This window comes from Xiphophorus maculatus, chromosome 10, assembly GCF_002775205.1.
Source record: "Xiphophorus maculatus strain JP 163 A chromosome 10, X_maculatus-5.0-male, whole genome shotgun sequence".
Lineage (NCBI taxonomy): Eukaryota > Metazoa > Chordata > Actinopteri > Cyprinodontiformes > Poeciliidae > Xiphophorus > Xiphophorus maculatus.
Window position 1 is genome coordinate 11,421,868 of NC_036452.1, and position 19,086 is coordinate 11,440,953.

The 19,086-nt window shown below is 43.2% G+C and overlaps 1 protein-coding gene across 3 annotated transcripts in view; it reads left to right on the forward strand.

The window, feature by feature from the left end:
* The window catches only part of fam53b (family with sequence similarity 53 member B), a 31,258-nt gene that overhangs the window by 9,786 nt on the left and 2,386 nt on the right, over positions 1-19,086 (forward strand). Inside the window, exons 1-4 of one of the 3 annotated variants that reach the window (XM_023340598.1) lie at positions 9,181-9,666; positions 11,999-12,192; positions 12,798-12,846; positions 14,993-15,735. In XM_023340598.1, coding sequence (XP_023196366.1) covers positions 12,103-12,192; positions 12,798-12,846; positions 14,993-15,735 — 882 coding nt within the window. In that variant the 5' untranslated portion in view covers positions 9,181-9,666; positions 11,999-12,102. Of the gene's footprint in view, positions 1-9,180; positions 9,667-11,998; positions 12,216-12,797; positions 12,847-14,992; positions 15,736-19,086 lie in introns of those variants that run through there. The other 2 variants (XM_023340597.1, XM_023340599.1) reach the window with 2 other exon arrangements.

Here is a 19,086-nt window from a genome sequence, read left to right on the forward strand (position 1 = left end):
ATTTCGTTTGGCTCTGAATTCCACAGTTTCGGGGAGAGCTGCTCCAAACTCACTAGGATGGATCCTTATACACCCGCCAACAGGAATCCATAGCGAAATTTGGTGGGCGTGGCCTAATTTCTCTACATCTCCCCCTAGAATATTTTAAAAAATCAGCCCCAAGCCATGCTTTATCCTAGAATTACGAAACTTGGTACACATGTGTATCTTGTCGGGACGTACAAAAAAGTCTCTTAGAGCCATGCTCTAAACCCAACAGGAAGTCGGCCATTTTAGATTGAAGTTCATTTGACCTCGATTTTGACGTTTACAGCCGTTGCATTTGATCGAACTCCTCCTAGGGATTTCGATTGATCGGCTTCAAACTCGGTCAGTCTGATCATAAGGCATGTCTGATTTAAAGTTATCAAATTGGTGACTGTATGAGCTTGCTGAAGGGGGTTACCAGGGGTCAAAGTTCACCTACTCGCCATGAAACACGAAACTCTTATATATCCTGCACAGAAACTCACAGAGATGCCAAACTTTAAATTATTGATCATCATTAGGTGTCCAAAAATACCCTGTGGTCAAATGATGACATCACTTAGGCCACGCCCCCTGAGAACAGGAAGTGTCATGTTTTCCTATGAACGGTTGCTATCTTACCCCTTTGACCTAATCAACATGAAACTGTGTCCAGAGACAGAAGACATGTTGGTGTGTTGTGGATTCAAGCCCTGACCGGCTGCGATGAAGCAGCTGGCTGTGGCGGCGTGGCGAAGTGACCTGTAACGCCGATGCCATACGTTTGCTTCTAGATTCCATATATTTCGACCGAGCTGCACCAAACTTTGCCTGACTCATCCTGGTGTGATACCTGACAATGCTATGTCATCATATTATGACGTCATCTAAGCCCCGCCCCCTCAGAATGAATTAGAGAGATCTTCTGTGTAATTACATAATAAACAGTCCATGTTCGTTGTTTGTAGGGCAATGCTGCCCTCTGCTGCCCACTGAAATAGTTTCATTATTTCAGTAATTCGACACCAGAGGGCAGCATTGCCCTACGGAATGAAAGTTCAATGTTGTAATGGAGGAAAAAATTAAATAATTAGTAATTCTAACACAAAAACTCACAGAGACACCAAACGTTCAGTGATTGATCATAATCGAGTGTCCAATAATATCCAATGGTCAAATGATGACATCACTTAGGCCCCGCCCCCTCGGAACAGGAAGTGCTATTTTATTACTTGGAAAGCTCTGTTTATGGCTCTCTTGACCTAATCAAGATGATTCGGATGATAAACTCTGTCAATGCTCGCTGCTGGCTGAACCGTGTGGGCGTGGCCAAATGGCGAATATCAGTCCCTCGCCATATACATACGTTTGGCTCTTATTCAGGCATAGATATTCCGATTGGCGCCAAACTGGATAGGTATGACCTTTGTTCACCTCTAAAGAGCCCGACGGGTTTGAAATGTAATTTGGCTCCACTGCGCCCCCTAAGTTAATACATGGGCTGTATCTCCTCGACGCATCGACCGATCTGCACCAGATTTTTTGACAGTCGTCGGGGAGCGCTGCCGAACGCATTCACGCATGTCGCCTGGTGGATGGGTGTGGAAAATGCGCGACAGCTTCTGCGGTGGCTAGCGGGCGGCGGTGCTGGAAACTGCGGCGGAGCTTCTGCCGTGGGGAGTTGGCTGCGGCTCTGGAAAACGCGCGAGAGCTTCTGCGGTGGCCGGAACCCCCGCGGTGGCCAATAGGCCGGAGCGGCGCTTGCTGCGAGGGCCGCCCGAGGCTGCTTGCAGCTTTAATTAGGCCCGAGCAGCAAAGCGCTGCGAAGGCCTATTGTATCTGTACTGTTTATTAGGCCCGAGCAGCAAAGCGCTGCGAAGGCCTATTGTTTTCATACTGTTTCTTCTTATTTTTATTATTCTGCCCCCCTCTTTGAGCGCCTTTTTGGGGGCTTTATCATATTCAAAAACTCACCAAACTTGGCGGAAGCGTCTAGGCGGTTGAAAAATTTTGAATTTTAAGGTCGCCGCAAAAATCGCAAAAAAAATTGCTCAACGGCAGCAACTAGCAATTTTCAACAGACCCATTGCTATTCACTTACTTCATCGTAGAGACTTGAAATTCGGTACAGTTGTAGAGCTCACTAAGACGCTCAGAATTTACAAGTAATGTCATAGTGCAACTATCACAGAAAGTCGGCCATTTTGTATTGAACGTCCATTTTTTACCTCGATTTTGACGTTTACAGCCTTCGTATTTGATCGAACTCCTCCTAGGGATTTCGATTGATCGGCTTCAAACTCGGTCAGTCTGATCATAAGGCATGTCTGATTTAAAGTTATCAAATTGGTGAGTTTTGGAGCATGTTGAAGGGGGGTTACCAGGGGTCAAAGTTCACCTACACGCCATGAAACAAAAACCTCTTATATTTCCTATACAAAAACACATAGAGGGACCAAACTTTCAGTGATTGATCGGCATCGGGTGTCCTATAATACCCTGCAGTGAAATTTTTTTTTTACGTAGGCCACGCCCCCTGAGAGCAGGAAGTGTAATGTTTTACTGTGAACAGTCGCTATCTTAGCCCTTTGACCTAATCAACATGAAACTGTGTCCAGAGGCAGAAGACATGTTGGTGTGTTGTGGATTCCAACCCCGACTGGCTGCGATGAAGCAGGTGGGCGTGGCGGCGTTGCGAACGCCGTCGAATTTCGTTTGGCTCTGAATTCCACAGTTTCGGGGTGAGCTGCTCCAAACTCACTAGGATGGATCCTTATCCATCCCCGAACAGGAATCCATAGCGATATTTGGTGGGCGTGGCCTAATTTCTCTATAGCGACCCCTAGAGTATTTTAAATGAACAGCCCAAAGCCATGCTTTAACTTAGAATTACGAAACTTGGTACACATGTGTATCTTGTCAGGACGTACAAAAAAGTCTCTTGGAGCCATGGTCGAAACCCAACAGGAAGTCGGCCATTTTGTATTGAAGGTCCATTTTGGACCTCGAGTTTGACGTTTACAGCCTTTGCATTTGATCGAACTCCTCCTAGGGATTTCGATTGATCGGCTTCAAACTCGGTCAGTCTGATCATAAGGCATGTCTGATTTAAAGTTATCAAATTGGTGACTGTATGAGCTTGCTGAAGGGGGGTTACCAGGGGTCAAAGTTCAGCTACTCGCCATGAAACACGAAACTCTTATATTTCCTATATAAAAACACATAGAGGGACCAAACGTTCAGTCATTGATCGTCATCGGGTGTCCTAAAATACCCTGTGGTGAAATTATTTTTTTAAGTAGGCCACGCCCCCTGAGAACAGGAAGTGTCATGTTTTACTGTGAACGGTCGCTATCTTAGCCCTTTGACCTAATCAACATGAAACTGTGTCCAGAGACAGAAGACATGTTGGTGTGTTGTGGATTCCAACCCCGACCGGCTGCGATGAAGCAGGTGGGCGTGGCGGCGTTGCGAACGCCATCGAATTTCGTTTGGCTCTGAATTCCACAGTTTCGGGGAGAGCTGCTCCAAACTCACTAGGATGGATCCTTATACACCCGCCAACAGGAATCCATAGCGAAATTTGGTGGGCGTGGCCTAATTTCTCTACATCTCCCCCTAGAATATTTTAAAAAATCAGCCCCAAGCCATGCTTTATCCTAGAATTACGAAACTTGGTACACATGTGTATCTTGTCAGGACGTACAAAAAAGTCTCTTGGAGCCATGCTCTAAACCCAACAGGAAGTCGGCCATTTTGGATTGAAGGTCCATTTTGGACCTCGAGTTTGACGTTTACAGCCTTTGCATTTGATCGAACTCCTCCTAGGGTTTTCGATTGATCGGCTTCAAACTCGGTCAGTCTGATCATAAGGCATGTCCAATTCAAAGTTATCAATATGGTGACATTTGAACAGGTGGAAGGGGGGTTAGCAAGGCTCAAAGTTCCCCTGTGATCGACTGTGTAATACAAAGGGCTTTGTCATGTGTAGGGCAATGCTGCCCTCTGGTGTCGAATTACTGAAATAATGAAACTATTTCAGTAATTTCAGTAATTCGACACCAGAGGGCAGCATTGCCCTACGGAATGACAGTTCAATGTTGAATTAAATAGGAAAAAATTAAATAATTTGTAATTCTAACACAAAAACTCACAGAGACACCAAAGTTTGAGTTATTGATCATTATCTTGTGTCCAATAATATCCAATGGTCAAATGATGACATCACGTAGGCCACGCCCTCTGACAACAGGAAGTCTTGTATTTTACTGTGAACGGTCGATAGCTTCTGCACCAAACTTTGCACGAGTGACCCTGGTGGGATCCTTGACGACCCTATGTCATCATATTATGACGTCATCTAAGCCCCGCCCCCTCACAATGAATTAGAGAGATCTTCTGTGTAATTACATAATAAACAGTCCATGTTCGTTGTTTGTAGGGCAATGCTGCCCTCTGCTGCCCACTGAAATAGTTTCATTATTTCAGTAATTCGACACCAGAGGGCAGCATTGCCCTACGGAATGACAGTTCAATGTTGAATTAAAGAGGAAAAAATTAAATAATTTGTAATTCTAACACAAAAACTGACAGAGACACCAACCCTTCAGTTATTGATCATTATCTTGTGTCCAATAATATCCAATGGTTAAATGATGACATCACGTAGGCCACGCCCTCTGACAACAGGAAGTCTTGTATTTTACTGTGAACGGTCGATAGCTTCTGCACCAAACTTTGCACGAGTGACCCTGGTGGGATCCTTGACGACCCTATGTCATCATATTATGACGTCATCTAAGCCCCGCCCCCTCACAATGAATTAGAGAGATCTTCTGTGTAATTACATAATAAACAGTCCATGTTCGTTGTTTGTAGGGCAATGCTGCCCTCTGCTGCCCACTGAAATAGTTTCATTATTTCAGTAATTCGACACCAGAGGGCAGCATTGCCCTATGGAATGACAGTTCAATGTTGAATTAAAAAGGAAAAAATTAAATAATTTGTAATTCTAACACAAAAACTGACAGAGACACCAAACCTTCAGTTATTGATCATTATCTTGTGTCCAATAATATCCAATGGTTAAATGATGACATCACGTAGGCCACGCCCCCTGACAACAGGAAGTCTTGTATTTTACTGTGAACGGTCGATAGCTTCTGCACCAAACTTTGCACGAGTGACCCTGGTGGGATCCCTGACGACCCTGTGTCATCATATTATGACGTCATCTAAGCCCCGCCCCCTCAGAACAGGAAGTGCCGTTTTTTTACTTGGAAAGCTCCGTTTATGGCTCTCTTGACCTAATCAAGATGATTCAGATGATAAACTCTGTCAATGCTCGCTGCTGGCTGAACAGTGTGGGTGTGGCCAAATGGCGAATATCAGTCCCTCGCCATATGCATACGTTTGGCTCTTATTCAGGCATAGATCATCCGATTGGCGCCAAACTGGATCTGTATAACCTTTGTTCACCTCTAAAGAGCCCAACGGGTTTGAGATGTAATTTGACTCCACTGCGCCCCCTAAGTTAATACATGGGTTGTATCTCCTCGACGCATCGACCGATCTGCGCCAGATTTTTTGACAGTCGTCGGGGAGCGCTGCCGAACGCATTCACGCGTGTCGCCTGGTGGACGGGCGGGGAAAATGCGCGACAGCTTCTGCGGTGGCTAGCGGGCGGCGGTGCTGGAAACTGCGGCGGAGCTTCTGCGGTCGGGAGTTGGCTGCGGCTCTGGAAATCGTGCGAGACCTTCTGCGGTGGCTGGAACCCCCGCGGTGGCCAATAGGCCGGAGCGGCGCTTGCTGCGAGGGCCGCCCGAGGCTGCTTGCAGCTTTAATTATTATTACGATTCTTCCCACCTCTTCGTGTGCCTTTTTGGGGGCTTTATCATATTCAAAAACTCACCAAACTTGGCGGTGGCGACTAGAAAATTTAAAAATTTTGAATTTTAAGGTTGTCGCAAAAATCGCAAAAAAAATTGCTGAACGGCGGCAACTAGCAATTTTCTGTTGACACAATGGTATGAACGTACTTCATCGTAGAGACATGAAATTTGGTACACTTGTAGAGCTCACCAAAAGACTCAGAACTTACATTGAATGTTATAAGCCAACTATCACAGAAAGTCGGCCATTTTGTATTGAACGTCCATTTTTTACCTCGAGTTTGACGTTTACAGCCTTCGTATTTGATCGAACTCCTCCTAGGGATTTCGATTGATCGACTTCAAACTCGGTCAGTCTGATCATAAGGCATGTTTGATTTAAAGTTATCAAATTGGTGAGTTTTGGAGCATGCTGAAGGGGGGTTAGCAGGGGTCAAAGTTCACCTACTCGCCATGAAACACGAAACTCTTATATTTCCTATATAAAAACACATAGAGGGACCAAACTTTCACTGATTGATCGTCATCGGGTGTCCTAAAATACCCTGTGGTGAAATGATGACATCACTTAGGCCACGCCCCCTGAGAACAGGAAGTGTCATGTTTTACTGTGAACGGTCGCTATCTTAGCCCTTTGACCTCATCAACATGAAACTGTGTCCAGAGACAGAAGACATGTTGGTGTGTTGAGGATTCCAACCCCGACCGGCTTTGACATAGCAGGTGGGCGTGGCGGCGTGGCGAAGTGACCTGTAACGCCGTTGCCATACGTTTGGCTCTGAATTCCACAATTTCGGGCCCAGCTGCTCCAAACTCACTAGGATGGACCCTTATCCACCCACCGACAGGAATTCATAACAAAATTTGGTGGGCGTGGCCTAATTTCTCTATAGCGACCCCTAGAGTATTTTAAATGAACAGCCCCAAGCCATGCTTTATCCTAGAATTACGAAACTTGGTACATATGTGTATCTTGTCGGGACGTACAAAAAAGTCTCTTAGAGCCATGCTCTAAACCCAACAGGAAGTCGGCCATTTTGTATTGAAGGTCCATTGTGGACCTCGAGTTTGACGTTTACAGCCTTTGCATTTGATCGAACTCCTCCTAGGGATTTCGGTTGATCGGCTTCAAACTCGGTCAGTCTGATCATAAGGCATGTCTGATTTAAAGTTATCAAATTGGTGACTGTATGAGCTTGCTGAAGGGGGGTTACCAGGGGTCAAAGTTCACCTACTCGCCATGAAACACCAAACTCTTATATATCCTGCACAGAAACTCACAGAGACACCAAACTTTCAGTTATTGATCATCAATAGGTGTCCTAAAATACCCTGTGGTGAAATTATGACATCGCTTAGGCGACGCCCCCTGAGAACAGGAAGTGTCATGTTTTACTGTGAACGGTCGCTATCTTAGCCCTTTGACCTAATCAACATGAAACTGTGTGCAGAGACAGAAGACATGTTGGTGTGTTGTGGATTCAAGCCCTGACCGGCTGCGATGAAGCAGCTGTGTGCGGCGGCATGGCGAAGTGACCTGTAACGCCGATGCCATACGTTTGCTTCTAGATTCCACATGTTTCGACCGAGCTGCACTAAACTTGGCTTGAGTGATGCTGGTGTGATACCTGAAAATTCTATGTCATCAGATTATGACGTCATCTAAGCCCCGCCCCCTCAGAACAGGAAGTGCTATTTTTTTCCTTGGAAACATTCATCTATGGCTCTCTTGACCTAATCAAGGTGATTCTGTGTTGGATGACAGATAGGAAGTTGGTCTCGCTTGCTTTAAAGTCCCAACAGTTTTCAATGGCGGCAACGCCGTTCGTATACGTTTGCCTCTACCTTCCACATATTTTGACCGAGCTGCATCAAACTTGGCCTGAGTGATCCTGGAGGCTTGCCCGTCAATCCTACGTCATCACATTATGACGTCATCTAAGCCCCGCCCCCTCGGAACCGGAAGTGCCGTTTTTTTCCTTGGAAAGCTCTGTTTATGGCTCTCTTGACCTAATCAAGGTGATTCTGTGTTGGATGACAGATAGGACGTTGGTCTCGCTTGCTTTAAAGTGCCAAGAGTTTTCAATGGCGGCAACGCCGTTCGTATACGTTTGCCTCTACATTCCACATATTTTGACCGAGCCGCATCAAACTTGGCCTGAGTGATCCTGGTGGGAGGCCCGTCGATCCTACGTCATCATATTATGACGTCATCTAAGCCCCGCCCCCTCGGAACAGGAAGTGCCGTTTTTTTCCTTGGAAAGCTCGCCCTAAACCATGCGAGAGCTCCTGCGGTGGCCGGAACCCCCGCGGTGGCCAATAGGCCGGAGCGGCGCTTGCTGCGAGGGCCGCCCGAGGCTGCTTGCAGCTTTAATTTGTTTTATTTTTGTTTTGAATGAGATAAAAAAAACAAGATTTTGGTCATACTTTAACTCATTGGGATGAACTTGAATTCTCAAAAGGTGGGCATAGATTTGGAACCTTCTATTCTTCTGGGGTTTAGCTGTTTGCTTTGTTTCCTTCAGGAATAGTGTCTGCAGAAAATGTCCCTTTTACCCTGAATTCCTTCTGCAGAGGTTGTAGAGATAAGGAACAGTACAAATTCCCCATTTAGCCTGCCAAGGCTGGCCATCTCAGGTGCTCGGCAGATTCTCCTTTTGTTGAGACAGCCACAGTTGTCTTTCCATTGATTTGTATTTCTTTAGGGATATCAAAACCTCTCCTCCATTAAACTTTTGTACAGATTTTTGTTCTTTTTTTTTAAATTTAGCATCTTAGAAAAAAAATAATTAAAGATTACATTTCTAAGTGGCAATCCTTCAGAGTAATAAATCTGAATAAGCTGAAGCCATATCAAACACTTTTGTTTTTACCAGCTGTCCAAGTGCTATAAAACAGATTAGTATTCGCTCTAATTGTCAGACACAAAGCTGACAAATCCTTATGTAATGGTGGCCTAACCCACGGGATTACAGTCTAGGCAATGTATGGAAAAGCTGCTCAAACAGCAGACGCTGCTGTTGGGGTCTTTGTTTAGATTGCTTTGTGTGGTCTTTATGAAATTTAGTTAAATCTAGAGCAAATAAACACATGCTGTCTCAAGACAAAGAGATCCAATTCATATCCATTTATATTTTAAAAAGTTTTAAATCAATACACTTACAATGCAATTCAGTCACAAAGTGGGATTGAGATCCTAATTAAAATGCAATACAATGCAGTTGAAGAACATTTGACAAAAAGCCCCCTTGCGTTGAGTTGACCAAATAAGCTCTGTGGTTTCCTCATGTCGTATCTCACTTTTGCAGCACGATTGCTTGATGTCGCTGACAAACCAAAGCGGCCATGGTTGAAAAGTTTTTGGTGACCACAAAGGAAGAAGGGCAACATCTGCTCATCCAAGACAGCATCGTCATTGCCTTTCAGGACAGACGCCAGACAGCATTGCAGAAAGATGTGTTGGAAGTCAGTTTGTCAGTCTGTCTTTGATGGGAAGTGAAATGTTCTGTTGCATTGTGCTCAGCGATTAGACTTTCTCAGTTGTCATGGTGGCTAAAGATAAAACAGTTATCGGATGCCAGAAGTGTAGAGACTCCCACCAATTCCAGATAAAAGGCGATGTCGCTAAGAGAGGTGCTTTCAGGTTTTGCATCACAATTGGAGAAGGACAGACATTTTTGTTGCTGAATTTGGCAATTTGTAAGATGCAGCTCTGGGCATGGTAATGGATGAAGGTGTGCCAAGCAGGGGCTGGTAGGAGATTCTCATGGTAAGTTTCAAGAAATGAGAAAATGTTAAATTAGGCTTTGAAAAACTACCCTTGTTTCCTAACATCCATCAGTTTATTTACTTATTTTTATGCAAAAACTAGTTTTTATATATATATATATATATATATATATATATATATATATATATATATATATAATTATTGCACAGAACATGTGAATTAGCTGGGCTGTCTGCTCAGGTAGCCAGTCTACACTTGTTATTAGTGCGCAGCAGCATTTGGCGGAGGGGCAGTGCTTGGTATGTCTACCCTCAAGTCATCCTAGCACTTTTTATAGGATCCCATTAAGAATTTTTGCACCTCAAATGTGAATCATACGACTGGCATAATGGAAAACCTTTAGTTGTTAAACTTACTGATTTCAAAGAAGCCAGCTGCAAATATATTTATCCTTTTGGGAAAAGTAAAAGAAAAAAGGAATCAATCACATTTGGCAAACCAGATGTTATATAAAACCAGAAATCTACATTATAGGTAAAGAGTGATCTATGGATCTCAAGTTATCATTCCATGGGACTGATATTGGCCCATGCCTGATCTCACGTTCGCTCTCCAGGTTTTGTCTATCCAAGAAAAAGCAGTCTCACTCTCTTCCTTTTTATTATTATTTTTTTATTCCTAGCATTTTGCATCTTCTGTTTTTATTCAAAATCCAAGACAAGCTTGTGTGGTTTTCCAGGGCTGCGGGGCTAGGTTAGGCTTTTATAATTGTGTGTTCCACTTGTGTCATGCAGCAGAGGAATGTTTATCATTATGTTATAAACCTCACCCACTTGAAGTACTCAGTTCAGATTTATAGGGATAGGCGAAGGAAAAAGAGAGAAAAAGATTATTTAATTGTTGCAATTTTCTCTAACTGAATGTATTGGTGGTGTTTACGATGGGAGCATGAAGAATGTCGGATAACCCTGGGAGTCATCGGTCGGGAGGACTTCGTGTTGGTCGCTGTGTCTGTCTCTGGGTCATTTAGATGCGTAAACAACTGTTTCCCCTTCCGTAGCGTTAGTCGCAGCCATCTCGCAGATCTCTGTAGTTGATGGCCACACCACGCACATTATTCATCCCAAAGCTCTGCTCCTTTCTGTCACCAGATAAACCCAAAGAGCTCAGTGAGTGTTGTGAGTGTCTTTTCATCAGAACCTCTCTCTTGTTCTGTCATCTCAGGGTGATAAGTGTTAGTGATGGAAGTCATTCGCTGAATTCAAACAGCACCTTTGGTGTGCTCCTGCATGGTCTTGTGACACTGTTGCACTCCACTCCACACCCCGCAGCAGCAGACCTTTCTGCTCGTGCCTCTTCTGTTTTTGTTTGTTTGCTGGTTCCCTACAGTGACTTTTAGGGCATCATACGACCATCTCGTGTCCTCTTTGTTCTATGATTGCTCTACCTGACGTGGCCTCGCGTGTAACCGATCGCTGTGGTAGCGAGATCCTCTGCGACCATTATATAGATTTACATCTGACAGGGGGGGGCAATCAGCAGTTTTAGTGTAATCATGGAGCAGCGTTAATACGAGGAGGCCTGTTTTGATAACCGCAAGGTCAGCTATTCCTGGCCGGCCCCCAAGGAGTCAATTACACAACTCCTCTGCGGGCTCCAGAGTGGGACACTTTTAAGGAAACTCGCACAAATCTAAAAAGGTGGAGTTCCACTTAATGTGGCTTTCTTGAGGAGGCCATGCGGAAGTGAAAACGCATGATGGCGGAGGAGACAAATAAAGTGTGTTCTGGGAGTTCAGCCTCAGAAAAACTTGAATTCCCATTATCTTCCACATATGTATTTGTTGAACAGGATGCACGTGTTGGAACAGCAGAAATGGAATCCGTGTGTGTGCGTGTGTGTGTGTGTGTGAGAGAGAGAAATGGAGCTTGGGTGTTTCAGTATTAAAAATGTATCTGTGCATGGAAGGCCACTCTTTAAGGTTAAATGTCTGTGAGGGGCTTTAGGTTTCAGGTTAGTTTGGTTTGTGCTGCTATTGAAATGTTTAGTGTAGAGGCTGTAGTAGAAAATCTGCAATATTTTGATAATATTCCAGATTTGCAGAGTTTTTATTTGAGTTATTTAAAAAAAAAAATTAAATCCACCCATGTGTCCATCCATCTTCCTGTTGTTCCAGTCAACATTGGACACCAAAGCGATTCTCAGATAATTCCTTTTGGGATATTAGGAGTTTCTTTTGCATTTAATGATGCATTTCAGAGCCTCCAGGTCGGGGATCCCTTCTTCTCCATTCGCAGCTTTTATATGGTCGATAAAATGTTAAAAATGCTCTGAATTCTAATCCCTCTCTCATCTCTCTGTGTCCTCTCAGGTTTGGGCCGAGTTGTGAAACACATTCCAGCTGACTAATAGCACCAAGCCTGAAGAGATGGCCCTCAGCATGAATTGCCTTTACTGGACCAGCTGTGGACAGGGATGCGTGTTGTGATGGTGATCATTTACAAGAAAACAGTGGAAAAAAAGGGCGGTGACGATGTAACAACAAAACGTACGGACTTGGGCACGGTGAGAGGATGTTTTCAGATTACGTAAGCAGTTCCTTGTGTGTGAAATGTGTCACTTCGTGTTTGTGTGACGTATGCTCTTCAAAGGAGAGCACAAGGTGCTGCTTTGAATTAAAACCACCTATTTCTCTTAAAACAAAGCTGAAACTTAATTCTCAGGCAGAATATTTAACGGCTGCCTGAGTGACTCACAGGACATGACATCAGAGAAACAATGTGAATGCTTTTTATGATTATAAATGCACGACATTTATGCTACAATTACAGATGATTGCATCATAAAAGCTGGTAGCATTAACCAGGATTTCTCTTGGAATGACAGTGGAGTATTTTTTTACACGAGGCTGACCAACTCCGACTAATTTTTTGTTCTGCATCCTTGCAACTTGAAGCTCTGCCAGCAGGAAGAAAATTCCCCCACTTATGTGGACTGAGATTGCCCTCAGTCTCATGAAATGAAGTCATCGTAACTCCGTGGCCGAAATTTTGTTCACCATTTTCTTCAGTTTTATTGAACTACTACCTCTACAATTCCACATTCCTTTTATTTTTGTGGTGTTTTAATGAGCTGACAGAGAATCATGTTCTGATTTCTAACACTTCCAGGCGCAGACCATGAGCCAGGGAGCAGCACTTTTTTCTTGTGGACTCATGGGTAAGCTTTCCTTATCTCATTTGATCGATATGCAGATATGCTCGTAACTTTACACGCTTTGGTAATGTGTATTGTGAGTTACTAGCTTCTGAGTATTTATCTCAGCTGTTTTTTTCAGAGTGGAATAATTATGCAACAAACAACATCATTACAGTCTAGAAAAAACATTTAAATTAGTTATACAGAAAAAAATAGATGTACATGCTCAAATATATCCTTAAACTCCCACTAATATATCTTTAGCATCCTTTTGCAAGGTCCAGCTCTTTTTTTTTTTATAAAGTCATCAGGTTTCTGATGTATTCCTGACTGGATATATGACTATAAATTGTGGACTTCATTTAAATTAAGGTTTTTTGGTACAGATCTAACTTTTAAGTTAACTTTCTACATATTTTTATCTGGTTAAAGTTGCAGAAGCTAAACATTAGCCAGCTTTATCCATCCTCTAACCAGTTTGCTTGTTTGCCATCACTGTGCTGTTTTACTGCAAGTTCAAACATCTAGCTGCTGATTTAAATTAGAGCATTCATTCTAAATTATTTCAACCCCCCACCATCCTTAATAATCGTGATTAAAAGGCCAGAATGTCCAGATCAAGTCTTTAGGATGTAGTTGATTCAATATGCTTTATCCATTTTCCAAAGCTGAACTTTGCTCACAATGTTATTTGACGCACAAAGTGGTTTAAATGCTGCTCTGTAGCTTGCAAAGACCTGGAAGTGTCTCATGGGTTTAAGAAATGGAGGCTGACTCGGCTGCAGTTGGTTTAAGGCCGTATGGATTCATGTGAAACATGCCTGGCAGGTGGTTTTCAGGTACAAGAATGTATTCAAGTGAGTTCATGTTAGTAAGTTTATCTTTGTGGAAATCTCCTCACACCTAAACACAGTAAACCTGATTTTTCCCACTTTTTTCATGAGACAAAAATGTCTGATATTCTTGGACTAACTATGATAACACTTCCCACAGGCCTTGTTGTTGCTTCTTGTTTTGATTATCAGTGACGTTTATCTCGAGAGAGGAACAAATGTCCTGAATACTATGAATGGATAGTTGCTGTGTTTAGCTGCTGACTCACCACCTCATGTTGGTTACCTTTATTCAAAAGAAAAGACAAACATCATTTGGGAGGTGACTTAGTTTCCTGTGCTTCTTGCAACAACTCGGTCATCAGAATGTTTGTGATGTATATATTTACTCCGACTCCAGTGCATTGAGCCAGCTGGACGTTGAGCTTCCTTTTTCCAGTCAGCAAGGCGACTGGAGCACTGCCTGAGGGACAGGGCAGGGTGTGTTTGTAGTGAATATAACACAAAGCAGCGAGTGCTATGAACTCGGAAACAATCCTGAAGCAGAAGTTTGACGTCACTTATGTCTGCACAACCTTGGGACATATAGTAACAAACAGCAGCAGTTTGGACTATCAGGATAGTAATAATGTACTTTCTTTCCAATCCTAGTGGAAAATTGTCCCTATGGAGTAAGAAATTCACCCCTCAAACCACAATGCTTCTGTCACTATTGAACAAAACGATCAATACAGACCGAGCGTGGGCTTTTCATCAATAGTAATACAACAGTCACGGCTTGGGGGCTGAATTTTACTGCATAGTGTCAATTTTCCACTACTATTTCAAGCCAGTTAACAAAGCCTCTACAACAAACCATGTGAGATTCATCTGTGAGCAACCGCAAACAAAAGCAAACAACAAAACCAACTTAGATTTATAGTACTTTAAACCTTACAGCAGGGAGGTCAAACTCATTTTCATTTTGGACAAAATCAAGATCAGGAATGTCCTCAAAGGGAAGTTGTGCCAAAAAAAAAGTCAATTAGTGTCTGTGTATTTGATGAGTACTTCTTAAAGTTAAATAATATTAAACATCTTTTCACATTGATGTAAGTATTTTTTAATGTGGTAGTCAGAGGGCCATATTAAAAACTATGGCTGGTCTTATTTTGGTCTTGAGTTTGACACACATGCTTTGCAACCTATTTGGAAAATTTGAGTGTTTCGTCTGTTTTACTCCGATACCAGTAAGGGGCCCATTCTTATTGGAGATACTATTAACAAGCTTGCTCTGAACATCTGCTGTCTTGTGTTGAGCATTTTGAAAAGGCTGTTGCTGCTGTTTGTTACAGAGACAAGCCGATGGCGTGAGGTGGGGACCAGCTGCGCCTTGCAGCAGCGGCCGGTCGGAACCAGCCTGGAGAGCCTGTGGGATGTCCTGCCCGACGTGCACAGAACTTCTGCCCACTGGGGCTGGGACGTGGGCTCCACCTCCAGCACCATCTCCAGCCTGCTGCAGGACCTGAGTCTGACCGATGCCTCTCACTCCACCGCGCCCCCCAGCAAGCGCCAGTGCCGGTCCCTGTCCTGCTCTGACGAGCTGAGCAGCTGCCGCTCCACCTGGCGCCCTCAAGGGTCCCGGGTGTGGACGTCGGTGGAGAAGAGGAGGTGCCACAGCGGGGGCAGCGTTCAGCGCAGCGGCCTCGGGAACTCGCAACTCTGCTTCCCGGCTATGCAGCGCAGCTCCAGCTTCAGCCTTCCTGCCCGCTCCGACGGCCAGGAGCAGCTCTGCTTCCCCCAGCTGTCGTCCAGGCCTTCCGCTTTCTCTGGCCCAACTCCCAACTCCTCTGATCCGTCTGCCCAGTCCCTCTACCTCTCCCATGAACAAATCTGCCTCCCTGAGGCGGAGGAACCCTCACCGGCGAGCTCGCCAGACTCCACTCCAGAACTTGAGCGCCGCGGTGGAGAAGGTGGCCTTGCCCGGAGTCGCTCCCAGCCGTGTGTCTTAAACGACAAAAAGATCGGTGTGAAACGCAGGCGGCCGGCAGACTCTCAGAAACAGAGGCCTTCCCTGGATCTGGCAAAGATGACTCAGGTTAGTGTTTGGAGAGCAGATCATAAAGTAGGAAAATATGTGGAAGAATTTCCTGTTTTCAGTCAGTTCGTCATTATTTATAATGCATTTTATGTTGTCCATTACTTATAATGGACAACATAAAATGCTACATATTAGGTAAGAGATAAAGGAAAACAAAGGCCAAATGGAAAAAAGTGATGTTGGTTTGGAGACTGAGAAAAACGTTTAACAGATAAAGGGGGAAACAGTGAACTCGGACAAAAAAAATAACTGATTTTAAAAACAAATTTAACAAATTAAATGTCACACAGATGGATTTCTGAACATGTACGTTTTATTTGTTGGTTTCTGCATAAAGGGGGCTTAACAGTGCAAATTATATTTTCTGTAAAAAATAATAATAATAATAATAATAATTGTACTTAGTCTTTGTAACATCTACCAGATGTAAATTCTACAGACATCTATTGGATAAATTCTACATTTTGTGATCCAAACATGGACTAAATGACCTGTGAGATTTAGTCCATGTCCTCCAGCCTCTGTAGCGTTTACATGTTGCACTCACAAACGTCATTTTTTTTTTCTTTTTTTGCTTGTCATGGCGTGAAAACAAACACTTTTGGTAAAGGTCGCGGCGGTCTCCCTCGGCACACCTCGCAAGTGTCTGTCTGCCTGCATTGTCGTTGAAAGCAGTCATTCATTCATGCAGGCCTGTTGAGAGTCGCATTCCATTATGTGGGTGTGTATTTGCATTCGCATTCAAGGAGGAGAATACTGTTGTATTTATTGCGTGGGAGAAGACAGCTGGGTCAAAGCAGACTTATAGAAAACGGGTTCACTATCCAGCACACCTCTCTGTTTTAGTTTGCACATCCATGGAGGCGTCACGTCTTCCTACCCTCACATGGAGTAAAGTTTCATGTATTTTCATAAACACAAAGCAGGCCTTGGCCTTTTGGAGACAGTCATTTGGAGTTCAGCAGTGTCACTGTTGTGACACAGCAAGCAGACGCCACAGGAGCTTCAAACAGAGGCGAGGTCAATGTAGGGATAAACAACCCGAGGCGAGACGACCAAAAGTGTTTTCACACTGTTTTCAGCTGTGGATCTTCTCTACTGTTTATGTGTTGTTCTCTGATTCTGTGCGGAAGGACAACATCAGTCAACACAGAGAAAAAAAAAAGTGAAAGCTGTTACTATTTTGAAAAAGTTCTGCAGAAATCTAAAGACTTTCTCTTTTCAAATTAAGAAACTCTAAGACATGTTTAGTGGTGATAAGACTCTGAGGTTACTCCCCACCCAGCTGTAGGACTTTTCCATCTACCTTATCAGGACTCAAAGTCACCTCACTATTCAAAGATGGCCTGCAGTGTTGCTGAATGTGTGTCTCCGGAGCGTACTGTCATCCAGACACGTCGTGTAACTTTCCAGAGGAAAAACCAATCGCCTGCTGCAGAGCTCAGCTTTACAAATGTCAGGAAGTGGAACGGTGGTGGCTGAAGGTTATAGATTATCAAAAAGATAAGACGGATATCTGTTAATTCAGCTTATCTACAGTGCAATATAAAAGTATCCATGTCTCGAAGTTTTTTTTACATTTTGTCAAGTTACAACCACATTTTACAATTTATTTCATGGGACTTTTATGGGATAGAAAAGTACATGGTAGTGCATAAAAGTGAAGTGGAAGAAAATGAGGATTGTCTTTTTTGTTGTTGTTGTTGGCCATCGTATTAATAAGTAGAGTCCAGCTGTGTAATTTGATCTCAGTGTTAATCCAGGTATTCTGTGAAAAAGCCTCAGAGAACATTAGTTAACAAGCAACATAATGAAGACCAAGGAACACAGCAGGGCAGGGATGAAACGTGTGGAGGATTTAAAGCAGTGATCCCAAACCAAAGCAGTGGTAGTAAAGCTGGTAGAATAAACTGAGAAATAAGAGCTGGTACTCTTGAAGCCAGAAGATTTCATACACCACATAAAAAACATCCCCTCTATCCTGTCAAACAAGATAGCAGTGTTTAAGGTGTGGCCTTAACATAAATCTACAGGTGTTTACTTCAGTTATCTCAAATGTATCAGTTAACCTATCAGAAGCCTCCAAACCCATGACATCATGTGGGCTTTCTCTTACTGTTTTAAAGGGATAGTAATCACTCTGTATGAAAACTCCTGATTTTGAAGATATTAATGAATAAACCTCTTAAATTCTTCCTCTCGTTATTGTGGCATTGAGCAAATAGAAATAATTTTGGTAATTCTAGCTGACCTAAAAGATGAGACGTTTGGTCTGGCTTAACTTCAGACTGAAAGACAAAAGGTGCATGTGTCTAAATACAAATGCTTACTATTTGTAAAAGAAAATTGGAAACCATGTATCATTTTTCTTCAACTTCAAAACTATGCACTACTTTGTTTCAATCTGTCACTAAAATAAACAAATAATAAAATACATTGAAGCCTAGTGGTTATAATTTGATGAAAGGGGAATGAACATTTGCAAGGAACTGTATTTATCTCGTCTTTCTGGATGTTGTACAGTTGAGGTCAGCATCTGTAGCTTTGATGACTTTTTTGTTTTGCTCAGACCCATGTTGTTGTTGGGTCCCTTCCAAAGGTCTGTGCCATGTTTTGATCCAGAGGTCTGACTTTGGAGTCTGACATGCTAATCCAACAATGCAATAATTGGCATGGTGGACAAATGTCCCTGCTTTCCCAGAGCCAAGAAAAACATCAGTATTCCTCTTTGATCTACAACGATCATCACTGTCTAGAAGGTCATGGATGATAGCTTCAGCTTTAGCTGCCCCGGTCCTCGTTCTTCTCATTTTCTGCTGTTAAATGATGATAAATCACTTTTAAGATATCTGAACTAAATTCACTTTGGTATTTTTTGTTAGATAATGACCTGAGAACTCTAACTTGGAGTTTGGAAATAAAAAGCGAACCCTTTTGTTTGGCCTGAGTAGATTAAACTTGTTGAAATTAAACAGCTCTGCACCCACCATCAGTTCCTTTCAGCACAGAGTTATCTGATCATAACAGCTCGAGTTTTACTCCTCAGTTCTGAATGGGGCTTACATTTAATGCTACATCTGTGCCTCATCTGAGATGTGCAGATTTATGGATGTTGCAGCTAGCGCCACTTCCACCGCTTGCAGCTGTTCACTCTGCACTAGTTTGTGAGGGGAATGCCTTTTTAAAAGACGGGTGATACTTTTTAATTGTCTACAGAAACATGTAATGGCCAACTACTGATGGTGTTTATGAGTTAACACAGAACATGCACCAAGTTTGGTCAATCAAGTACTTTTTATTAATCTTGAAATTGTAGGTTTTTCCACCCAAATCAACTAAAGCTATTGA